General features: G+C 40.0%; 1 protein-coding gene across 3 annotated transcripts in view; it reads left to right on the forward strand.

The window, feature by feature from the left end:
- TIAM2 (TIAM Rac1 associated GEF 2) overlaps window positions 1-25345 on the forward strand; it is a 122552-nt gene that overhangs the window by 58240 nt on the left and 38967 nt on the right. For 2 of the 3 annotated variants that reach the window (XM_083607925.1, XM_083607926.1), the window contains 8 exons: window positions 2655-2840; window positions 5955-6101; window positions 10020-10091; window positions 14839-15006; window positions 19589-19693; window positions 20669-20747; window positions 22170-22262; window positions 22541-22801. In XM_083607925.1, coding sequence (XP_083464051.1) covers window positions 2655-2840; window positions 5955-6101; window positions 10020-10091; window positions 14839-15006; window positions 19589-19693; window positions 20669-20747; window positions 22170-22262; window positions 22541-22801 — 1111 coding nt within the window. The remainder of the gene's footprint in view (window positions 1-2654; window positions 2841-5954; window positions 6102-10019; window positions 10092-14838; window positions 15007-19588; window positions 19694-20668; window positions 20748-22169; window positions 22263-22540; window positions 22802-25345) is intronic. The other variant, XM_083607927.1, reaches the window with a different exon arrangement.

A 25345-nucleotide genomic window follows, 5' to 3' on the forward strand; every position in this document is an offset into this window, starting at 1 on the left:
TATGAAGTACTGTGAAATAAATGTGCTTTAAATGGAATTAACCATTATGGCATTATGATTATAAGTGTGAAATGGGATTATGATTATAAGTGTGAAATGATCTTTAACCATGACAAGGTGATGGGATCTCCAGCTTTATATCTTAGATGAAAGAACTGTTTCAGGTACAGTTGCAGCTGAACTGAATTTAGCAGGGATCAGGAGCTGAATCTGCAGAAATCACTATGTTCTGCGTTATATGTAGGGTAGATGCCAAGTCTATTAGAAAATCTTAGAAAACCCCATGCTGTGTTTAATGCTGAAAGCAGGCCCTTAATAGAAAAGAAGTGTCTCTTAGGCTGAAATTGCATAGAAATTCATAAAGACCTTCCCCTACCTGGATCAAATGTTTCACACAGAGAGATCAGGGAGTACTATTTTCTCTCACTACAATAATAGTGGCATAAAAATGGCATGAGTGAGATTATCATAAGGCGGGGTCAGTGGCACCTACAGATGCCAGTGTGCCCACCAACATCTCCTATGGTACCCACAAAAGGTCTCAGTAAATGCCTCCTCAAAAATCCAGAGTGCATAACACGACTGCATTTCCTGTTCAGTTCTTGTGTGCTCTGATTCTGCCTGTCACACAGTGAGCACACCCCCTTAAACATTATCACATTTCACTGGGTGCCATGATTGGACACCCACACTCCTGTCTGTTCTGAACAGAGGTGAGGTGCAATTCACTCCTGCCTGTGACCTAGTTTTGTGGTGTCCAATGTAGGTGCCTTTAAAAGGAGATAGAAATGCCTCTTTTGTAAAAGTTATCACTGACTAGAAAAACACATGGTAGAATAGTTCCTTCCTGCCTGTCTTCCTGCCTTCCTTCCCGCCCCCTCCAAGTCTCCAAGCTGCTGAATTTTAGCAATGCAGTGCCTTCAAAAGAATACTTACTCTAGGTCTCAGGACACTTAGCCTTGCACAGGTAAAAGCTCAATTGGGCTGCAGAAGATTCCCCCCCTCATCTCTTTATTAATTAGCTACTGTGTAGGCCAGGACTTAGAAAGCTTCTGGGGCAAGCCAATTAGAGATGGCGAAAGTGGAGACCTGAGCACTGTCACTTGCCTCTTCTCTGATGAACCAGTTACATTAGTAAGCCTTCACTAGGTGCAGATCTTTACCTCTTTCATTAGGATATCATGTCCGTCATCTGTTTTTGGCCTCTGAAAAAGTACTCAGAATTGCCTTTCAAGTTGGAAGGCTTACGGCCCCAAGAAGTAATCTAACCTCACTTGGAGAATTGTGCCAGAACAAGGGTGTTTAAAGGGGATAAACCTCTCTGTATTAAGTCTCAACAATAATAAAATTTTACCTCCATACTTACCCTGTGACTCAGTGACTCTCCCTGACAGCCGCTTGTCCATGGGAAGCACATATCTATCTTGGATCAGCCACTTGATCTCATCTTTCACAAGCCTTTTGGTTCTGGCTTCCCAGATTTGCATGAGTAAAATATGTGCTGTATCAAATTGGCTTTAGAGAGAGCCTTGTAAAACAAAGATGAAACAACCTAAATACTTGGTGAGTCATCTATATTGATGCCATATGGGTTGTCTCTGAGATGTAGTAATTGAAGTGTAAAAAAGTTTTTGTGTGTGGTGTTTGTAATGTGGTTGACAAAATCATCATATAAAATAGCAGGACATCTTAAAGGAGGAACAGTCTCTGTGGGGTCCTAAGTTTTTGCATGGCTCCATCATTAAAGTAAAGGCATAAGTCGTACCACTATGCTATTTATTCATCAAATTAACTCATTGCAATCACCTTCATGATTAACATTTTATTTATATTATCAACCTTTTATGTACAGAGTGATGAATTGCATGTTTAAGGCTTTATAAGCTTGGAGAAGGGACTGGGTTATGAACAGCCTTCAACAGATTCTCTTGGGCCCTTTCTGCTTCCTATCAGCTAACATGTGTGCTTCCACAAGGCGGTTCTGTACCTTTCATCTTTAAAGTAGGAGTAGAAAGAGACAACTTTCAAATACTTCCTTCAAACTTTGTTTAATCTTTAAACCAAAGAGATAAGATGGGAATTAGATTGTTGTATCCTTGTAACAAACTGATTGTAACTAGAAGCATCTTGGACCTTGTGAGGGTGTGCATATATTTTGTTGTCTTTTCTGTGTATTACTGAATATGCTTCCACCGAGTAGGTCACTCATAGTAATTAAAGATGGTGACTGTGATCCAGAAAAAATTGTCCCCATATTGTGAGACAACATTTCAGAGCCCCAAATACTGTTTATACCCAGGGCAACCTATGTGGTGCAATCCAGATAGGAAGCATAATGTAATCTGTAAGTAGTCTAGAGCATTATGGATTGCAAGAATCCTTTTTAAAAAATGTTTGGCTTCTGTGGGTAACCAACTATTTTCCTAAATAATGATGTCAGTGTGCAGCTAAGGCCACCAACTTTGTTTTATTTTGATCCATTTTTTGAGGGTTCATTTTTTGAGTGTGACAGAATGTCTTTTTGGATGTGAGCAACTAATCAGCCCTCCGAATGCTACAGATGAAAGTGATTTAGCTGAGGGTGCAGAGCTTTGACCACCCTCCACAAGCCATTAATTTTTCTTCTACTATTTCATTTTTGTGTATATAAACAGATCCAGCAATGGGAACAGAATCTGGAGAAATTTAACATGGATCTCTTCAGGATGCGCTGTTATCTAGCCAGCTTGCAAGGTGGGGAATTGCCAAATCCAAAGAGCCTTTTGGCAGCTGCCAGTCGTCCTTCAAAGATGGCATTAGGAAGGCTGGGCATCTTCTCTGTCTCATCCTTCCATGCACTGGTGAGTTGGACACGGCTTCATATAAGTGTTTCGTAGAGGAGTTTATTTGTGACAAGATGCAGAAACGCATATTTCCTTCCCCCTCCCTCCATAACATATGGTCCTCTTCAGGCTTTTGGCTATACCCTTTTAAATGTGTGTCAGGGGAGGGGGAGGGGTTTTTGATTTGTGTGGTTTATTCCCCCATTCTTGTTTTTGTTACGTATTTTGTGCCCTGAGATCTACGGATGAAGGATGGTTTACAAATTTAACAACTACTGTATTTTTCGCCCTATAGGATGCACTTTTTCCCCTCCAAAAATGAAGGGGAAATGTGTGTGCGTCCTATGGGGCGAATGCAGGCTTTCGCTGAAGCCTGGAGAGCGAGAGGGGTCAGTGCGCACCGACCCCTCTTGCTCTCCAGGCTTCATTCAGGAAGCTCTCCGCACGCAGTGGGAGCCCGCGGGAGTTCCCCCCGGGCTCCCATGGCTTGCGCAGAGCTGCCTGCACCCCGAAGCTCTGGCACCCTGAGCAGTCACGCCGGGGCTTCGGGTAGCTCTGCGCAAGCCGCGGGAGGGCTCCCCCAGCTTGCGCAGCGCTGCCTCTTATCCCGAAGCCCCGGCACGCTGAGCAGTCGCGCCGGGGCTTCGGGTAGCTCCGCGCAAGCCGCGGGAGGGCTCCCCCGGCTTGCACAGAGCTGCCTGTTCTGGGGGCTGGGATCGGGGGAAGCTTGGGCTCCCCCCCCCCCAGCCTCGCGCCTTGGGGGGGGGGAATAATTTTTTTTCTTTATTTCCCCCCAAAAAACTAGGTGCGCCTTATGGGCCGGTGCGCCCTATGGGGCGAAAAATACGGTATATAAATATTTTGCTGGTAAATGTAATTTCAAGGTGAATCTGATGATGAAAGTCAGTTTTGTGACCCCTTTCTTGTCTGAAGAAAAAGTACTATACTTTAAAAAGACCAACTAATATTACTCATTTGTTTAGACCATTTATATCTCACACGTCTCCCAAAGATCTCAGGGTGGATGATGGCAAAATTGAATAGAATCCTGTGTCCGTACACAATATAATGAAAACACAATTAAAGCAAAACTACACCAATTACTGAATATTAGTGACCACTCCCAAAAGCTTGAGTTTTGAGCTGGTGACTGAATACCATCAAATTGAGCACCTGCTGAATTTTGGAATAAGTGAGGGGTAGGCAGGTGGTTTCAAAGCCAGGAGGAAAGTCCATGGAGAAGATGCCATGTTTTGCAACTCCTGGTGGCAAGATGCTAGGAAGAACTTTTCTGGGTGATCTTAACATATGACAGGATGGTACAAGGAGATACACTCTTTCAAGTATTTTGGTCCCAAGATATTCAAGACTTTGTATCTGTAAAATACTTAGTTTGAAATTGAAATGTATTGGCAGCCAGTGCAAATCTTCATAAGAGCATGTGTAATAGAAGTTGTGTACAGAGAGTCTGCTTAGGAGCCAGGTCACTGCAGTTTCTGTGTCATCTTCAAGGGCAACACTAAATAGAATGGATTACTGTAATTAAAACAGGACGTTATCAGACCATAGATTACTGTAGCTGGTCCAAGAATGGCTATTGCTGGTTAACCAGCCAGAGCTGGGGGAAATTCTCCATGACACTGCAAACGCTTGAGTCTCTAGTGACAAGGTGGAATCAAGGAGCATCCCAGGATATATATTGTTTATTATTATTATTATTATTATTATTATTATTATTATTATTATACATTTGTATATCACCCTTCATCCGCAGATCTCAGGGTGATTCACCATTTAAAAATACATGATAAAAACACAAAACACATAATAAAATCAAGAAGAAAAAAATGAAACAATAACCTCCCCACCCGTCTTCAAAGATAGTGCAATCTCATCAAGAACAGCTTGTTCATCTGATTCTCAGAACTGCCAAACCACAACATCTCTATCTTATCAGAATTCATTAGCAATTTATTTACCTTCATCCAGCCCATTACTGTAGCTAGACAGTGATCCACACCTGATTCACTTGATGTGGAAAAATGGAACTCCATGTCAGCAAAGCTGAGTTCCTTACTGTAAAAGTATTCTCATGTTGGAAAAGACATGAACATTCCTGTGGCAATGGCACACATGACTGTTTTCCCCCTGGGAATCTATAACTGGCCACTGCTGTAGATACAGTGAAATAGATGAATGTGTGATCATCACACATGATCTTCATGTGGGGTTGTTGTTTTTTAACTACTTCTATTTGTTCCATAGAAGTGCCAGCCATGTAGGAAATTTGTAACATTTGAAATGATCCTGAAAGAAGTTTCTACCAAAAAAAGCAAACAGTATATTGTCCTTTTTCTCTCTGAAACACTAAGCTCAAAACAACATGAATGATACTTTGTTGAAAAATGAGATATAATATCTACTTGCTAGTAAAATCTTATGATACACTAACCATGTTATGTATATATTATGTATACTGGTGGTGTATGTTGAAAAAGTATAGCTTTTTTTTAAAAAAACCAACAACACCATGTTCTCATTATTACTGAAATATAGAACTGATTATTAAATATAAAAATGCATACAGTCTCTTAAAATGTCCAATTAAAGCAAAGTAAAATTAGTTCCAAAATGGTTTTAAAATCATTTTTTCAAAGCTCGGAAAGCTTTCTCTAGGATGCTGGTATCGCCACATTCTATTAAGATCTATAATTCAGCCTTACACTAAACACACTGTTTACCCTGCATGTTATAATGCATCTCTTCCTTTTGGAATCCGGCCAGTTCACAGCTTACCATTCTTTGTTGGCTGCTTTGCAAAAGCTTATGTGGGTTTGGCAGGAGGTATTTCACAGATAAATCGTAGCTGGTGTGTGCGGGGTTTGTTTTTTTAATGTCTTTGGCTGCAATTCTAGACACATTTACACCTAGGAGTAAATTCCATTGAGCTCAATGACAAATATTTCTGAACAGATATACATAGGATTGCACTGTTCATCTTTTCTGTCACATTTCATTATAATTAGGTTTTTGCTACCTTTTGTTTTGATGAACAAGTTATGAAAAGCTTATATTTATAACTATGCTTGTATCTTCCTCGTTTACACCCCCCCCTCTCTTTCTATCAATTAGATCTGCTCCAGAGATGAGGCAGCTCTTAGGAAGCGAACACTGTCTCTCTCACAGAGGGTTCGGAGCAAGAAAGGTTTGTTTTCCTCCCTTAAGGGACTGGATACCCTTGCAAGAAAGGCAAAGGAAAAAAGGCCATCTATAACACAGGTAGTTTCCAGTTGATGCATATATATTTTTTAATTTAAAAAAAAATCTATAAAATTGTTCTAAAATTGCGTTGATGATCCATCAGTGGTGTAGGATGCCTAATTGGTTATTTCAAACAGTGGTGTGCAGAAAGCCAGCAGCCACACACATGCCACACACCATGTTTCCTTGCAGTTGCATGTAGCATCTCCCACATCAGGCAGTCTTCAGATGTCATTGTAAGATGCTAATCTAGGCCTAGGTAGTTAAGAGTGATAAAAGTCACTTCCCAGCAACGGCAGGATATGCAGGATGATAAAATATGACACTGGATTTGCCATTGCAACAGTCAGGCCTTTCCGTAAGATGAAGCTGAGTGATGTGTTCTCAAATGACCAGCAAGATAAGGAGACATGGATAAAGGCAGTTTTATCAGAATGAAACCAGCTTCCTCCTCTTCGCTAAAGAAGACATGTGGGTGAATTCTCAGTTGATAGGAGCTCCCTAATCACAACTGGTTCCTCTGAAGTACTTTTTTAAAATATAAAAAACCCTTTAAATAAATAGTGTGGGCATTTAGTAGACAAGTACAGGAAAGTGGAGGGTAAACGTGACCAAGATAGGCAATACAAATAAAGTAAAACTTTATTATGATTGGGAAATCACCAGTGGCACATAGGTTGCTTCTCCATGGTTCCAGAAATGTAATGAAACATGGAAATAAAAACCCAGCCTGAACACTTTACGGTAACTGTAAATCAATGGAACAACTTTTCATATCTATAGAACCTAGGTACCAAATCCATAACTTATTTTCTCTTGTTCCTGGATTATTATTATTAATTCAGTCACTCTAAAATTGATAACAGCCTCTCTCAAGTGAATGACTTTGCTAATATATTTTCTCTAAATTGAAGAGACTGGAAGTTACATTATCTATGTTTACATACAGTGGCTACCTATCTTTTTGATGTGACTTAATAACACATTGTTTGGAAAGATTATAAAGTATGTCATTTAACTATAAACGAAATGGAGCACATCTCATTGTAAATCTCTTTGGGACTTCTGCTGTGGGAAATGATACACAAATTTAGTAAACGTAACCCAACCAAAAGCAAAGTTGTACACTGTACTTCAGAAACATGGGGCAAGTATGAAGCATCAGCTGTGGGAACCAATGTTACCCTGCCTTCTTTTTGCAAATCCCACTGGGTTAAATGGTTTGTAATAGGAAACCTTCCATAATATCCTACTTTGCAAATGGGAAATGTGAGCCAAGTTTATATAGTTATTGTAAAATATTACGTTATCACAATTGAATACGTTGATCAAACCATATTGTAAGTTTTCAGTCTGCAGACTGGACCAGAATATCACAGCTAGAGCCCTCATCTGAAGATGGATATTCTGGAAACATGACATAGCTAGGGGCTTATAACTTTATGTCAACTTTTAGTTTATCCCAATTCCTTCATTTTAACAATCAAACCTTATGACATGTGAACATGTCATTTATCTATCTTGAATTTTCCAACATGCATCTTCACTGGATGTCCATGAGTTCCAGTATTATGAGAGGGGGGGGGACTTTTTCCTATTCACTTTCTCCATGCCATGTATAATTTTATGACCCTGAACAAATCCTGTAATGGCTTTAGGGGTTGCTTGTGCGTAAGTTGCCGCCGCTCTGGGGCTAGGTTGGCTGGTTAAACCATTTCTCGCTGGACAGCCATCCACTCCGTGGCTGTTCAGTCACTGGCAGAATCCGTCAGTGGGTGTTTCTTAAACCTTTTCCAACATAAAAGTTGTTTGACGCCCAGTCTCCTCCTACTGTCCCTGCGCGGAAGTCTTCTGCGCAGGGCGGGTGTGGGTAGCGGAGAACCTGTGCTCTCCCCGCTGGTGCCCAGTGAAGAGTCCCGGAGCCTGCTCTCTGCTTCCCCCATTGGCCCCCCTCTATCCCTGGTGTTGCGCTGATTTTCTTCCCCAACCGGAGACCTGCCTCTCTCCCTGCTTGGCCCCTTCCCAGCATCGCTGTGGAGCCTCGCCTCGCCTCCTCTAGTTCCGATGGCAGTTCCCTGACAAATCCTTTGGGGAATTCTACTTTGCTGGACTCAGTGGACTTAATGAGCTCTTTGACATACAGAATGGCACCATGTCCTGTGTGTCCTTCCCTGTCCGTCCTATAGAGTTTATAACTGAAGATAACCCACTGATGTCCCACTGGTTTCCTCCATTCCACCAGGTTTCCATTATGCCCACTGTATGAAGTACATGGCAGCCATGAGTGCTGTGAATCATTTAAAGCCATAAGCGCAGTTCCTTATCTTAAAATACATTTAATAAGATAGATTAATAATCAGAAGCATATCGGAAAAACAAAACAGCTCTGCTTTTATCTTCAAGTGGTTTCTCACATGCTCCTTATCGAAAACCCAGCTATTGAGACGTAATAAAAATGATAGCAGTGACACATCAGTAGAACAGACTTTATAGTAATAATGTTTTTAAGGAGAAAGGGGAGGACATCATAAATATTCTGAGTCCTAACTTACCTTTGAAATGTACTAAAGGGCTTGCAGTTTACCAGGTTGGCTTCAAATCCCAGTTAGTGTTAACCACGTGGGAACTGGAGGGAGTGCGTTTGGTGGAGAGGGGAGAAGACATGGGTAATGAGTACATGATCCAATGTTTCTTAAGGCTTGGAAATTTTACATGCAAAACAACCATCACATACAAATCACACACAAAAAACCCCAGCTGGTATGGAGCACTCATTGAGCTGTGTGTCTTGCTCAGCAAAAACAGCTGCCATTGGTTACTGTCATTCATATATTGGGTTCAGCCACTGCTATCTAGGTTCAGCTGCTGAAAGGAGATCCTATTTTGTAACTGTTTTATTTGTTTTATAATTGTATGTTTTATTGTTGAAACCTGCCCTGGGTCCTTATGGTGTGTGGCAAGTGAGAAATCTAATAAACAAACAAACAAAAATAGTAGTACATGATTTGCACTGGTATTTAATTGCTGTATGTAAACTTTGAGTGCATGATGTTGCTTGTGTGTATTTTAAACATGGCTGGATGAAAGATTAAGATATAGGATTGCCCTAAGAACCTTTTCCAGAGTGTTTTAGTTTGATAACTGTAACAAGTTTGCAGTGAATTCTCCAACTGTATTTGAAACAACATGCTGGCGCCAACTCTTCGCCTGCCTAACAAATTGTTGCTGGAGAGGAAGGATTTGGCCCAAAGAGTTCTCCAAGTACAATCACCCCACCAACAATCACTTGGACTCCTAATACGCTATCTCTGAAACAAATGCACTCACCATTGATCACTGCCATTCTGCATTCTCTTCATTACTGAAGCAACTATTTGGGAGACATACCTGGACTTGGGGACAATGTGCCAAGGGGCATACTTTCTCTTAGTCAAGCTATTTGCATCCCTCTCTTCCAAGTTGGCAGTGAAAGGAGAGCTAGGCTAGGAGTGGCTGCTCAGAAACTGGTTATCAGGATGATCCTTGGAAAGGCTTGAGAGCAATTGGATGTGAAGTCAGCTTCCTGATTGGCAGCTGTTTGTGTTGGCTGCTTGGTTAGCACAATTGCCCCAGGATTCTAGGGCTAGTGTGTACAAAATGCTCTCAGCTGTCAGGACAGATATCTGGCAGAATTATATAGTGCATGCATGTGATTTTTAGCGTATAGAAAATGGAAGGTCTGAATGTCAGTATAATCTCTTAGTGCAAGGGCACCCTGCCCTTTTCCTGGAATGCCTGCACACACTAACACCCAAATTTAAAAATAGTAAACTACTCTTCAGTTGTTCGGCTTTACTAATCTAAGTTCACTAGCTTTTCCTTCCTTTTTTTGTGCATGTGAAACCGTTTTGCAAGGAATGCTTTGTTTATATTAGGATACACATTCTTTTCAATTAGATTTTTGACTCAACTGGAGGGCATGGATTTACTGGAACACAGCTACCTCAGAATTCCAGTAATTCTACCGAGGTAAGGGTTCTAAATCTTTGCTGTTCACTATTTATCACACTTTCTGAATGTGTTTCTTAAATCATGATTTATCTATGTTTCTCTCTCTCTCCTCTCCCCCCCAAAGAACCACTTAATACATTTTGTAGTAAAAAGGATTAGCTAGTCATGTGCATGTGAAACTATTAGCAAGTCATAACTTATATACATTTGGCCACACCTTAATGTTTCATGGATTTATAAGTAGTGAATTCCTATTGAATCCTAATCCTCAAACAAGGAACAGAGGGCATGGCTACCTATATATTCAATATTCGTTTAAAATGGGTGGTTGTAATTTGATACAGATTAGTCTTTAAAAACTGAAGCAATCATTATGTATGTATGTATGTATGTATGTATGTATATTTTAAAACCCTTGTGCAGCTGTATGAACTGCAAACCAAAGGAAACTTTTTGACTGATTCTCTCCAATCCCACCCTCCTTTTGATCTATTAGTATGTCCTCTTTGTGTTTTCCTCTATCCTTTAGTGGGCATGTGCTAGGAATACTCATTTTTCTACTACAAGAAGAAATTGTCATGTAGATTTCCTCTGGGGTAAGCAGGCTTCAGGACCAAACCAGCTGTCATAATTGAAAAGCTTTTAATGAGCGAACACTTCAATAATACCATAAGCATAGCTGGCTGTGCATCACTTCAATGGTCCTGTCAGCAGGACTCAGCAGGACTCTAGGCCTTTTATTTCAAACTTAAGCTAAACCTGTTTGCTTTCTTTTTCTTGGGAATAGAAGTGCACCCTCCATCTTAATATCCAGTACCCTGGTTAATTCACGTACTTGTTCATTCTGGAATTTTAAAAGCTTAAATTATTTTCTTAAAAGGCATTTTATCATCAGCACCTACAAAGTGTGCCGGTTGACACGTCACACTTTCAAAAATTATTTTCCCAAACAGTGAAAAGTCTTATAAGGTGGTTGTTGTTTAGCTGTTTAGTCGTGTCCGACTCTTCGTGACCCCATGGACCAGAGCACGCCAGGCACTCCTGTCTTCCACTGCCTCCTGCAAACTCATGTTGGTCAAACTCATGTTGATAGCTTCGAGAACACTGTCCAACCATCTCGTCCTCTGTCTTCCCCTTCTCCTTGTGCCCTCCATCTTTCCCAACCTCAGGGTCTTTTCCAGGGAGTCTTCTCTCCTCATGAGGTGGCCAAAGTATTGGAGCCTCAGCTTCACGATCTGTCCTTCCAGTGAGCACTCAGGGCTGATTTCCTTCAGAATGGATAGGTTTGATCTTCTTGCAGTCCATGGGACTCTCAAGAATCTCCACCAGCACCATAATTCAAAAGCATCAATTCTTCAGCAATCAGCTTTCTTCTCTTCTTTACCTTATAAGGTAGAAGACCTCTTTATCTGACCTTCTTGTGCCTTGGGATGCTAGGATGGGTTTGTTAGTATTATTTGTATGGCTCATGGGTAGAGCATCTGTGTTGCATGCAGGAGGTCCCAAGTTCAATATTCAGCATCTCCAGGCAGGACTGGGAGAGATTCCTACCTGAAACCCTGGAAAGCAGACAATACTGAGGAAGATGGTCTGTTTCAATATAAAGCAGCTTCCTTGTGCTCCTAATGTGGACAAGGCTGCATTTGAAGTGAGATCTTTTTAATGCAACTTTATAATTGGACAAAAGCCTGTCTTCTGAATATCTCTTGATCTTTCCTCTCACTGTCTTTTTTTTTTTTTTTTTTTTTTTTTTTGCATACATCCTGTACTTCGAAAATTTATTGGGATTTTGCTCAGAAGTGTTCAGTAGCTTTCAAGTCAGGTGGAAAAATCTATAATTTTATAATGAGCTTGGATTTTTAAACCAAAACTATTCCTTCTGTGGAACTTGGTTTATGAGCCACTGGTCTTATGTCTGCTAAATGAATAAGATTGGGGATTCCATCTATGTAAACGTTTGAAGGACTTGAATAACTGTCTGCAGATTTGTAGGAGTTTCTACAGTTCCTTCATGCCTCATCCAACAACTTTTTTTAAAAAAAGTGATTCATCATAGCTCGCAAAACCACCAAAGTTGGAAACAAGCCTATTCTGTTGGAAATTTTGAAGAAAAACAAAATCAAACAGTTACAAGAGACTTCCTGATGAGTTCAGTGAAGCACAGCCCCATTAAATGTTCCATGCAGGTTTTCTGAGGTGTTTCATATAAAATTTGTGACAAAACAAAGACAGGAAAATCGTGAAGTAACCAACTGCTCTTCAACCAACACCGTGGCAAAGCATAGTACACTCTACAACCCTGGCATAGATTTATGGAAAACAGAACGTGTTGTCGGGCCTCTGCATGGCTATGGATGAATAAAGTACTGTGGTTATTACTCACTCTGCAGACATTACTGGGTGGGAAAATACAACCCCTTTAGATTCAAAGATGGAAAATTTGGATGGAGTAAAAAAAATGTAAACCACCATAGAGCGTTTCCATGAAACAATCAAAACTTTTACAAATGTTTTTGTTTACTTACCCCTGGTCACAGTAAACCTAAAACAGTTTGTAAAGACTCACGCCTATATGAATTTTAGGCGTTGTTTTAGAACAAGTGTCTGTCTGTTATCACATTGCTCTGGGACCTGGATGGTTTTGACAAAGGTAGTTGAGGTTTGAAAATTGGGAAGATAAAAGAAACTTAAGCCTTAAAAAACCCCCACCAAAAACTGTTAGTAGTGTGAATCCCCTGCATTACATTTCTGTTTCCAGATAGTATTGAAACGGAGTGCCCTCTGCTGATGAAATTTACACAAATCTGAACATCTGAAAATGATTCTGTTGAATCATTTATACACTGTATATTTTTTGTGTATCGTTTTCTCACTTTGAAAAGCACACGAAGAGAATAAAGAATCAAACTCATTTGGAGAGCAGAGGTCATTTAATGGAATTACCGTATATATTCTTTTCCACTCTTGAGTGCTCAAGATCGTGCGATACAGACATTTGTATTGTGACTATATATGGAATGGCTTTCATGTACCTCATGTATGAAGTGATCTTAAGTGTGGCCCCAGAGTTTCTGGGGCAACCCAGTCAGATGGGTGGGGTTATAAATAATAAAATTACAATTATTAGTTGAAAATAGAGTGACTTAGTTCCTACCCCTCCTCCTTGTGTCATCTCCATTCTTTTTTCCCCATTTTCCTGCTGCATTAGCAGCAGCAGTGCTGTTGGTGTTTCTGCTGCCCCTTGCACCTCATCCTTGCTTTGCTTTGAGAAAGGACCAAGAGAGTTGGTCCTTCTTCTAAGTGAGGCATTCTGGGTGAATTGACCAGGAAAGCACTTCTGCTGCCACTGTGATGAGAAATTCTAAGTAAGTACATAAAGTCCAGTAAAGTTACTGGAAAGTGATTGTAAAAAAAGGAAGAAGATTTAAACACTATTTCAGTGCAGCAGTATTGCAGGAGCTGTCCTGGTCACTTCTCACAGAATTCCTCACTCTGAGAAAAGAACACCTTGGTCCTTTCTCAGAGTGAAGCAGGGAAGTGATGTGAGTGGTGGTATAGAGCCTAGCATCACTGGGTGGGAGTCTGCCTGATGGTTTTGGCCACAGCAGGACGAGTACTGGCAACCCCAGCTGGCCAGCCAATAATGAGGTAAATGGGTGGGGGTCCTGGGAGGGGTGCCAGTTTACCACCACCTGGGTCAATTGCCTCATGATTGGGCCAGCCCTCCTTAAATAGAACTGTGTATCATGGTTCTGTGAGTTGTGATTCAGTGAACTTCTTAGGTTGTATTCATGCAATGTCCATCCTATTCTCCAAATTCTTGTTTGCTTTCCTGTAACCCTCTTGTCAGCTGATTGTCTCTTGTGAGTGCAGCATGTAGGAGGCAGAGGTATGGTGGTGGGAAATTAGAACAAAAGCCACATTGTTATTTCATTCTAGTAATCTTCTTTCACTCAGATTATACAGTGGTACCTTGGTCCTCAAACTTAATCCATTCCGGAAGTCTGTTTCAAAACCAAGGCGTGCTTTCCCATAGAAAGTAATGCAAAATGGATTAATGCGTTCCAGACTTTAAAAAACAACCCCTAAAACAGCAATTTAACATGAATTTTACTATCTAACGAGACCACTGATCCATAAAATGAAAGCAATAATCAATGTACTGTACTATAAAATATTGTAGATGATAAAAATTAAAATTATTTTTTTCTTACCTGCACTGATGATAGTCATTGTTTGGATGGGGGGCTTTTATCCATTTCTGCAGTCACACAATCAATCAATCAGTAGCTGAACTGGGTTCCACACAGTCACAAAAACAAATTAACCAAAAAAAACCTCAAAAACAAAAATGCAAAATAAATAGCAAAAACAAAAGTGCCAAACTGAATCCATTCCGGAAGTCAGTTTGACTTCCGAAATGTTCAAAAACAAAGGCACAGCTTCTGATTGGTGCAGGCACCCCGGAAACAATAGCCAACGGCCACATCAGCTGTTTGGCTTCTGGAAAACTTTTGAAAACCGGTACACTCACTTCTGTGTTTTTGGTGTTTGGGAGCCAAGGTGTTTGAGTACCAAACTACCATAGTACTATAGTATACTCTAGTTGGGTTAGCCAAAATGGAGAGTGAGGTGTTCATACCCCAATGTGTGAATGTTAACACAATTATTAGTAGCCAATGGACTCTTTGTTTGAAAAATATCAGTAACAAATAACAATATTTAAGTGATACTGCTTTATTAAATTGTTATATTTTTCTTCCAGCAGAAAGTAGATGAATTTCTAAATGTGTACTGCCCAGCTCCAGAAAGTTGTTCAAAAGAAAATACCTGGGACATCCAGTCACCTGTTCACTTTCCTGATGGCCAAGGAGTAATGCTAACTCTCAAGCCAGAACACAGAATAGATGATGTTTTGACTCTGGCATGCAAGGTACATCATTCTTCATCTTAATTTGTCTGGCTAATCCCACTGTTTAGAACTTTAAAGCCCAGGTGTTGCATCCTTGCAAATATGTATATATGGCTTTAAAGGATTCTGTGTAAGATGATACAGCACACAATGCAGTTCAGTCTCCAGTAAAGCTAAGCACCAGATTTTAACCTACTATATTTTTCTGTCTCTAAAATTATGAATTGGCTTTGCCCCCAGTATAGCCAAAAGATATGTAACAGTGAAGCATGGTATGAAAAAGTTGAATCCCAGGATCTCAGAATGTACTATAAAAACAAATTGATTTAGAAAGCCAAACCATAATGTATTTTTTTCTCCAAAACCACTGAAACAGCATTTTAAATCATAAGAAAAAATGCATTATACAGGAAGCAATAACATCAGTGGACGTATTCTTAGTAAAATATAGGTAATGCACTCATAAATCCTAATGACTTGAATGCAAACATACCCATGTGCACAGAATCACAGTTAGTGGCAAAAAGTAACCACACACACACACACACACACACACACACATATATATTTGACACAAAATCCAGTCATTGAATGCCTGAAAAACCCAAATTAAGCCCAATTAAATTTATTTGATTTTAATAATACTGGAGTGTGTTCAGCTTTTTATTGTGCTGCTTCTGGATAAGCAAAGCAAAGTGGCAAGTGTGGGTGATGGGGGAGAGTTTGGCCTAGGGGTTGCCCTCTGAAACACCCTTGATGGTTATTGATAGACTTCACCAGTAAAATTAGTCTGGGCCTCTCAGTTTAAGGTTAGCCTTAAAGTACAGTGGTGCCTCGCAAGACGAAATTAATCCGTTCCGAGAGTCTCTTCATCTTGCGCTTTTTTCGTCTTGCGAAGCACAGCTATTAGCGGCTTAGCGGCTTTAAGAAAAAGGAAACAAACTTGCAAGAACTCGCAAGACGTTTCGTCTTGCGAAGCAAGCCCATAGGGAAAATCGTCTTGCGAAGCGACGCAAAAACCGAAAAACCATTTCGTCTTCCGCGTTTTTCGTTTTGCGAGGCATTCGTCTTGCGGGGCACCACTGTAGCTTCACTTTAGGTGCCATAAATAGGACATGTCAGTCTTGCACACCCTTAACTGCCCATGGTCATATAGGAGAAGGGGAGAGGGGAGAATCAGGCTTTTCCTGGCATTACTACTAGATGTTAATATGCTTGGCTTTAATTATACAAAGTCACTACAAATATATGTATTTAAATTGCTCTTATTACCCACTTTAGCTTCTAGTTTTATCTTTGTGTTTCCTATTCTATGAACTAATAAGGGAAAAGGCAATGTATTATAGGGAATGCCACTAGGTGGCGGGAGAGACCTGAAGCCTGGGGGAAAGGGAAAATTGAGAAAATACTGTTATTGGAACAAGGAAAACCTTGAAGAAGAACTATAATAACCTCTCATAAAAACAAACTACTTTGTGGTAAAATATCTGTGTGTAGATACTGGGAATTTATTTATTTTTTGTAGCTTCTCTTTTTGTATATATCACTTCATTGATCTGAAGTTATTTTGATTTCTTTTTCAATTAAAACTTTGTTTCTGTTTTATCTTTCTTTCTGTTCTGAATACTTTTAATGTTTTTCATAAGCAGTCTCTTAATGCTGACTCCTTTCTGCTACATCTTTCCTGGTTCTTTTTTCTTACATTTCCATACTTCTCTGGTGAGTGCTGGGAATCTTCATTCTTTAGTGCAAAGTGGTGTTTGAATGTTTGTGTATGTTTTGCATTTGTGTCTGGCACAAGGGCGGTGGATAAGGACAAAAGGGGGGGCATAGGTTGCTTGTCTCCCACTGTATTTAAATAATCTGACTGTGTCTGTGTAGTAGGTACAGTTAAGGATCTTCCCCATTACCTGCTGACATCATTTTTATACTTGGATAAGAATGACGATTTCTAGATTCCTATTTAGATCTAACAAAAGATTATTGCATATCAGGTTAATATGTTTCTAAATGAACATACAAATACCAGAGCAAGGTAAGATAATAAATAGAAAATATATTAATGCAGGAGCATTAGAAAGAGCCACATACCCAATTGCTTTACAGTACTTTTCTTAAAAAACTACTGCTTTATAATATAATCTATCCTTTTACAAATATGTACACATAGTCACAGAAATAATATTTGAACTCATCATAGACCAGGTTCAAGGGAAATAATCATGATCCAGAGAAATGAGTCACAATAGCATAAAAAGAGCCTTGCTAGATTCAGCTAATGTCCCAAATAGTCCAGCATCCTGTTGTCCCAGTGGCCAGTCAGATGCCTGTGAGTAGCCTCTGGATGCCTTATGCTTGTTTGCTGCCTCCTTCTCCTTTCTGTTCTCCCTTCACCTCACAATATGGTGAACGCTCAAACATCTGAATCAGGAAACAGTGGTTTAAAGGCCTCTTTGAAAAATAGAATATGTAAGCCAAGTACTGATCCGGAACTACAGGGAGCGCTTAAACTACAAATGAAGATTAGGATACTTTGCCATACAATAGAAAGTCAGCCATACAATGGAAAGGGGAGAAAGAGAGGGTGTGAGCAAATGGATCCATCTTGATATGATAAACTGTAGCAGTCAAGTTCACAAGGTGTGAACTGGGACCTGGTCAACTTCAGCAGCTTAATTGCATCAGAACATTTGCCATGTACCATGTACATTTGGCAGTTCTCTTGAGGTGTAAGGTGCTGAAGAAGACAAACTCATGTGAAAGCAGCAATAACACAAACATGTCTTTTAAAGAATGGATGATACCATGAAGCAGTTGATTTTATATACAAATTTGGATATGTTGCTATTTTTCTTACATTCCGCTACATGTCTTCATATACTTTATGGATTATTATAGTGGTGAATGATAGATACAGTTTAGTATATTAGGCTACTGTTCATTTACTTGTTTGCCTAAACAAATAAACAAACCAGGAAGAGTGCTTTATTTGTAGCATCAAAGATTCATTGAGATTTTGTAAATAAAAACTTGGTCATTTACAGCAGTAATAGTGCTGGTTATCAACATCTCCTGAAATGTTTTATTTGGATAACAACCACTTACTGGTACTTTTTTCTTTGAAAAAAACTTCTGCTGGTTACTCAAAGTTGAAACTAAATTGATACAAATTGTGCAGGATTGCAACCATTTCCAAGTACAGTGGTACCTTGGTCTACGAACTTAATCCGTTCCGGAAGTCCGTTCTTAAACCAAAGCGTTCTTAAACCAAGGCGTGCTTTCCCATAGCAGCGGGGGACTCAATTTACAAATGGAACACACTCAACAGGAAGCGAAACATGTTCTTATTCCAAGGCAAAGTTCACAAACCAAAACACCTACTTCTGGGTTTGCAGTGTTCTTAATCCAAGTTGTTCATAAACTAAGCTGTTCTGAAACCAAGGTACCACTGCATTTGTTCATCCAGGTTTTATGGAATAGATCCTTCATTCTTTGTGCTGGCATTCTTTTTTTTATTAATGTGACAAATCCAAGAAACACACATTTAAATCAGATAAATCAAAATGTGACAGGCATTGCAAAAATCACATTCTGCCCAAAGTCTTGCTGAATTACCTTGTTCAACTAAATAATGTGTAGCTAGAAGATGCAATCCCATGAGCTGAGTTCCATTCAACAGAAAGATCCCATGAACTAAGTTGTGTTTGCAGCAGAAAGGGCTTCTTCGGCACTCTTTAATAGAAGAGGTGGGGGAAGGCAGTATTTGCCAGTCCTTTCTGAAGCCTCCTGCACCCTCCAATCTGCTCTGCTGGGTTGAGGGGACCCTTCCTGGGAGGTGGCATGGAGGGTTGCAGCCTCCATTGGATCAAATCCTTCTTTGCATGTAAGGACTCCTTTTGAGCATGGAAGGGCCTGATAGGTACCAACCCTATCTCTTAATGGGTGCACAGACTGTTTTGTTTGTGCTGTTAATTTGTTGATGCTTGAAATGAGATCTGTGCAACCTCAGCTTTATCCTGAGAGCTTAAGGAACAGTACCTCAAGGGTTTCACTCTGTAAGGACAATCTCTTGAGGGAAGTCCTCCCTCTTCCGTTATTTAGCTTCCTGGAGGTAACACATGTTGTGGAAAAAATAGGTGGTGTTTCACGATCTCAGAGGAAATTGGCAGTAAAGAGTTCAATAAAAGCCAGCTGATGCAGAACATCCTTCTCTTAACAGCCTGTGTGCACATATGCATTTTATACATCAGATGTGTATGTTTCACTGAGCAGAACTAAGCCATCCGGAAGACCTGTAGAAACTTAACAGATGTCAGTTTAAACTGAGGAAGAGAACAAGGTTCAAAGTTTATTTACCCACCTTACCAGACAGTTAATTTTATGTGCAGGAATAAACATTATAAACCTTTTGATTTTTAAAAGCAACAAAACTGCTGCTGTGAAATCTGTACAACTTAAGTTTATTTATGGTGGTTATTTAGGAAGTGGCTTATTGAAGATTGCTGTTGCATCATTTGGTGACTGTATCTGTGTGCATCTGCTGTGACATCTAGACTTTTAGAAATGATTTCTGAATTCTAGATATATTCTTTTCATCCATTAGATTAAGCAGCTGGAACCAAGACACCATGGCTTACAACTTAAAAGGCTCACTGATGAAAATATTGAGCACTATGTTCCTGAAGTGTACGAATACATACAAGATCAGGCAAGTGACACAATGAAAGACGTGCAATTCATTCTTCAGACCTTTTACTTGTTGGACTGCACCCTTGTATTATTGATTGATTGATAGATAGATAGATTGATTGATTAAATTAATATACCATCCTTCATCCAAAGGTCACAGGGTGGTTCACAACATACAAATGAAAAAGGTAGACAAATATTGCAAGATGGAGCAGAGTTGGACTCATTCAACACTTGCTCTTCATCAGTCACATTGTTGCAGAGGGTTGGACTACATGACCTTTGTTGTCCCTTCCAGCTCTACAATTCTATGATTCTTTGAAATAGGTTAGAAACCACTATATGTGCTGGAGGAGGAAGATTTGTGTTTATTCAGATGGGACTACTTAATAAATATGGGTAGAAGGTTGCAGTTTCTTCCTGGGTTCACTCTGAAAGAAACATTTGAGGCACACCAGCCTTAATGCATGAATACCAAGTGAATTGGGTGGACATAAATTTGAAATGCCTAGCTCTAGTTTAGGGCTGAATTATACTTGATGCTAAATGTGTAATTAAAAATAATGGGGGGGGGAAGGAAAAATATATAGGTGCAGGGGGAACATCTTCACGCTGACTGTCCCAATCCCTTTTTGATATGTGAACAGGAAAGACACATGATCAAAGTCAGCATGTCTAGTTTGATCTAAATGATAAATAGTTGAATAGTTGGCACAAGTTAACTTTCACAACTCTTTCCATCCTCCACCTCTAAGGTGGTGTACAATGAGCACAAATGAGTATGGCACCTGAGGCACAAAACATAAATGGGGTCCTGCTTGGTTAAAATATAGTAAATCAAATAACTGGTATCTCTCTACCTAGAAACTGTGACCCAGAGCAGCTGAAACAAAATTAGTCCAATGGTGATTAGGTTGGGAGTTCCTTCTAAGTACATCTTTGGGATGTATTTCTCTACAGTTAAAAAGTTAAGATTGTATTTTCTCTCCTACAGATATATGATGAAATAGAAATCTTTCCTTTATGTATCTATCATGTGCATTTGACCAAGAATGAGGGTATAGCTGATTTTGGTGAGTACTGTTTCCAAAATATAAATTTAAGAGATGCCGGTGCATCATAAACTATACTACTAAGTATAGTAACCTTGTCATAGAAGTTAAACTGAAGAGATTCAGTAACAGAGATTTATACCTGCCAATGCATGTACATACATTCTTTGGAGAAAGGGTGGGTGTGGATGAGTCATGCTAGAGGCCTATAGCCTTTAGCTGCTTCAAGAAGCCCATCACAGCTGGTGTCCAAACCTTGAACAGAAATCAGATGTGGGAGAACATATTCCCAAATTACACCAACGCACGCCATTTACCCCTTTTTTCAAGTTAAGATTGACTTCTTTTTTGATCCTCTGGTGGTGTCGGAAAAATAGACAGATCTTCGTGATGAGTTGGTTCATACTAACGGCCTGCTGTGTGGAAACAGCTGCCATGTGATAAGATTTGAAGTTGCTTCCAACATGGTATTCCTAATGCATGCACTGACTTAGTTGCTAGTCTTTTGTTTAGTTGACCTTGATTGTGCTAGAAGGAAATTGTGGCTCCAGGGTATCCGGAGCCATTCTGTAGCTGCAGAACTTCCGTTTTAGGAGGACAACTGCAAAAATGAAACAAAATGTGAGACTTTTGAGTGCCAGTATATGTGTGTGGGGCAGGGAAACTAAGATGAACTGTGGTAGAAGTCATTTGGTAGGGAGTATGGGACTTCTGAAGACACCAGCCCTTCTTGCTACACAGTAAAGTATTTAAAAAATTAAAAATTCTGCATTTTATTAATAATTCTATCCAATAAACACAATTTTGCTTTCATGTCTCATGTTATGCAAAATATTAATAAGATGCAGCACCAGTGTGGTGTAGTGATTAGAGTGTTGGCAATAGGACCTGAGATGCTAGGTATCCATTCCCCACTCAGCCATGAAGCTCTCTGGGTGACCTTGGAGTCAGTCATAGTCTTTTAGCCTAACCCAGGCATAGGCAAACTTGGCCGGCCAGATGTTTTGGGACTACAATTCCCATCATTCCTGACCACTGGTCCTGTTAGCTAGGGATGATGGGAGTTGTAGTCCCAAAACATCTGGAGGGCTGAGTTTGCCTATGCCTATGCCTGGCCTAACCTAACTCACTGGATTGTTGAGAGGATAAAATGGAAAGGGGGGAATGAACCATGCTTGCCACCTTGAGCTCCTTGAACGAAAGGTAGGATACAAATGTAATAATAAAGGAATGAATAAACAAACACATATTTATTCATTTAATACAATTTATATGCCACTTAACATTAAAAAAACCCTCTTAAGTAGGACAGAATCAAAATACAGCAATTACACCTTTGGATTATTTTCAATTATAAGAGTATTTCAACTCACTATCTGATAATCTGATTTTTAGAATTGTTTTAAGACTAATTTAAAACAGCACTACTTTTTTTAACTCCAGGATTTGCGGTCACTGCACAAGTGGATGAACGCCAGCATCTCACCCATATCTTCATAAGTGATGTTCTCCCTGATGGGATGGCTTACAGAGAAGGTTTGTGCAGCCTTGTTACATATGTGTGTAGGCTTTTCTAATGAGGTATATATGGGAGTGAGTGCCCTTTTGCACAAAAAAGCAAATATCAACCTTGAGAAAATAACGGTTAGACATGTTCATTTCATCAAAGTCTATATCATGGCCTAATATGTAATAATATGAAGACCAGGGTACTGGTTTGAACAATTAAGGTGCTATACGGTTAGCTGAATATTTCTGACTGCTCAAATATGCTTACTCAATCTTCTTTTACTTTCTCTTCCTCATGCTCCCAGGGTTACGTGTGGGCAATGAAATCTTGACTATAAATGGAGAATCGGTGTGTGATCTTGACCTCAGACAGATGGAGTTATTGTTCTCTGAGAAAAGTGTGAAGCTGACTTTGACTACAAATCTTGGCCGCAATAAAAGTGCATTATGCACTTCGTGGTCAGATGGTGACATTTCCAGGGAAGCAAGAAACTCTCTACCCCCTCCTAACCAGTCACAACTCCTGGAGGAATTTCTGGATAACTTCAAAAAGAATACAGCAAATGGTGAGATACTGCTCATGATGGATGCTTCCTTCCTTCCTTCCTTTTTCATTTTGTCATACCTGATTGCTTCTAGATAATATCAGGATGGTGTCTTCTTTTTAAAGTTCTCTATGTACCTAAAGGCCAAATGCAATTATTTTAATGCCATCTAAATGACGTTAGCCTTTAAAAAAGAAGAAAGAGAAAAAGACAGAAAGAAACAAGGCATCGAAAAAGGAATGAGTGGTTTATATGATCAGCTGATCTGAGAGGACATGTTTTTCAGAGTCTAATCTGCTGCTATTAGAACAGACCTGGGTGCTTCCCATGTCTGGGAGATAGGCAAGTTACATGTTCTAGATGGGGTTGCACTCTCTCTGAAGGAGCTAGTGCGTAGCTTGGGGGTACCCCTGGATGCATCTTTCTTTCTGGAGGCCCAAGAGTCCTCTGTGGCAAGGAGTGATATCAGTCTGGTTGGGGTTCATAGCAGCAATTTTTCTGCCAGGGGAAGAAGCTGCCCTGGAAGCCTCGGGGAGAAGGCAGACCATACATTTCAAGAATAAGAGAGAAGCACAGGGCTTCTTCTTAAATATCTAAGCATAGCTGGGATATTTTTTAACGTGTCTTTAAAACACATTTGGAGGGCTAGTCTGGAGGGCTAGAAAGCCACTTAAAAGAAGCAGCAAAAGAAGCAGAAGCAGTAAAGGGGAGATGGTGGTAGCTGTTTGTTTCCGTACAGTTTTTAGGAGAAACATTAACAAATTATTGCAAATAAGCTGTGTTCAGCATAAGGGACTTTGATTTGGTGAGATCAGCAGAATTTCTTTCCTGGACACTAAATCACTATGGAAGGGTTGTAGCTCAGGAAGGGGTGTAGCTCAGGGACAGGGCATCTGTTTTGGATGCAGAAGGTCTCGGGTTCAGTTCCTGGTATCTCCAGATAGGGTTGGGAGAGACCGCTGCCCCAAACCCTGAAGGAGCTGTTGAAGGTCAGTGTGCTGAGCTATATGGGCCAGTTGTCTGGCTCTGCGTAAGGCGCTTCCTTATGGGAGAAACTATGGGAGCATGTTCAGTATTCAAGGATGCAGATGACCATTGCCCAACATTTTCTTTTTATAAAAAGCCACCCCAGGGGACTAGGAAATTGACCATAGAAATGGTATCTAAGAGACTGCTTAATCATTTCATATCCTGCCATATTTTAATTTTTACCCCAAAATGTCTCCCCAAGTTGCTTTTCCATTCATTGAGGAAATGATCCATATACATACTTTTTTTCTCCATGGGTAAAAAGGCATATTGAGATGGTGATTTTTGAGCAGTAAAAATAGGCCACCGTTCCTTTGATCAAACTCACTGAATCCATGGCTGCATTTTATGTTCTTCTGAAGAAGAAAAATAGTGAGCTAACTTTTATTTGCTATGCAGTGTCTACACTGACCAGAGATGTGGTTTATTTTCTGCATCAGCAACTTGCCTACAGTAGAGGTTGCTATTAAACTTTGGCTGAAAGTGTAACTGAAGTGTGTTGTTCTTGGGTAAGTGATTAATGTGGTTGATTCAATGTATCAAGGGCTTTTGATCTGATATTTTCATACCTCTAAAAATTGAAAGGTCACTAAGGAGAATTTTCTAGGGTTGATTTAATTATAAAATAGCAGCTTTATTAGGTCATACTTAAAGTAAAAAATGATGGCAAGAATTGTGGCACAGTAAGAAGCATCTTCCTCATGGGTCGTAGTCCAATTTTAAATACTATTAAATTGACTGTTGGCATATAAAAGCTCATGTCATAAAACAAAAATTATGGTGCTAATTAATTACTCTTCATTTTATTAGGGCTATCACTCAGATTGTTAGCTTGATATCATAAGCCAGCATTACCTAGTTCATTCGCCATAGTAAGGGTATGTGCCCATTTACCGGATTCATTGTTCCATAGGGACATGTTTGCAACTTGTGTTAATCTCCATATATTATAATAGGAAATTGTTAGAAATGTATGTTGCTCCCAGACACCAAAGGATAAAAGGTATTTTGGCTTTGACTGTCTGATTCAGACAGCAACCAAGGCAGACGTGTTTACAATGAGTTGGGGGCAGGGATAATTATTCTAAATTAATCTCTGTGAGAGAGTCTGTCACATTTATCAGATTATAGTGTGTCGGCATTTAGTTTATGCATTTTCAAATGGCTTGTTATAGAAACCAGTACAGGCAGCACAGCTTTGACTGAATGCATCCGTTTAATGAGTTTACCCTTTTCTGCCCACGTTCTCTCACATTTTATGCCCTGACTTCATTTGCAGTGGTCTACCATCTTAGTTGGGACATGGGTGGCACTGTGGTCTAAACCACAGAGCCTAGAGCTTGCCGATTGGAAGGTCGGCAGTTCGAATCCCCACAATGGGGTGAGCTCCCATTGTTCGGTCCCAGCTCCTGCCCACCTAGCAGTTCAAAAGCATGTCAAGTGCAAGTAGATACTTCCGGCAGGAAGGTAAACAGCGTTTCCGTGCGCTGCTTAGTCATGCTGGCCACATGACCCGGAAGCTGTCTGCGGACAAAC

This window comes from Podarcis filfolensis, assembly GCF_964270895.1.
Source record: "Podarcis filfolensis genome assembly, chromosome: 3".
In the NCBI taxonomy this organism is placed as follows: domain Eukaryota; kingdom Metazoa; phylum Chordata; class Lepidosauria; order Squamata; family Lacertidae; genus Podarcis; species Podarcis filfolensis.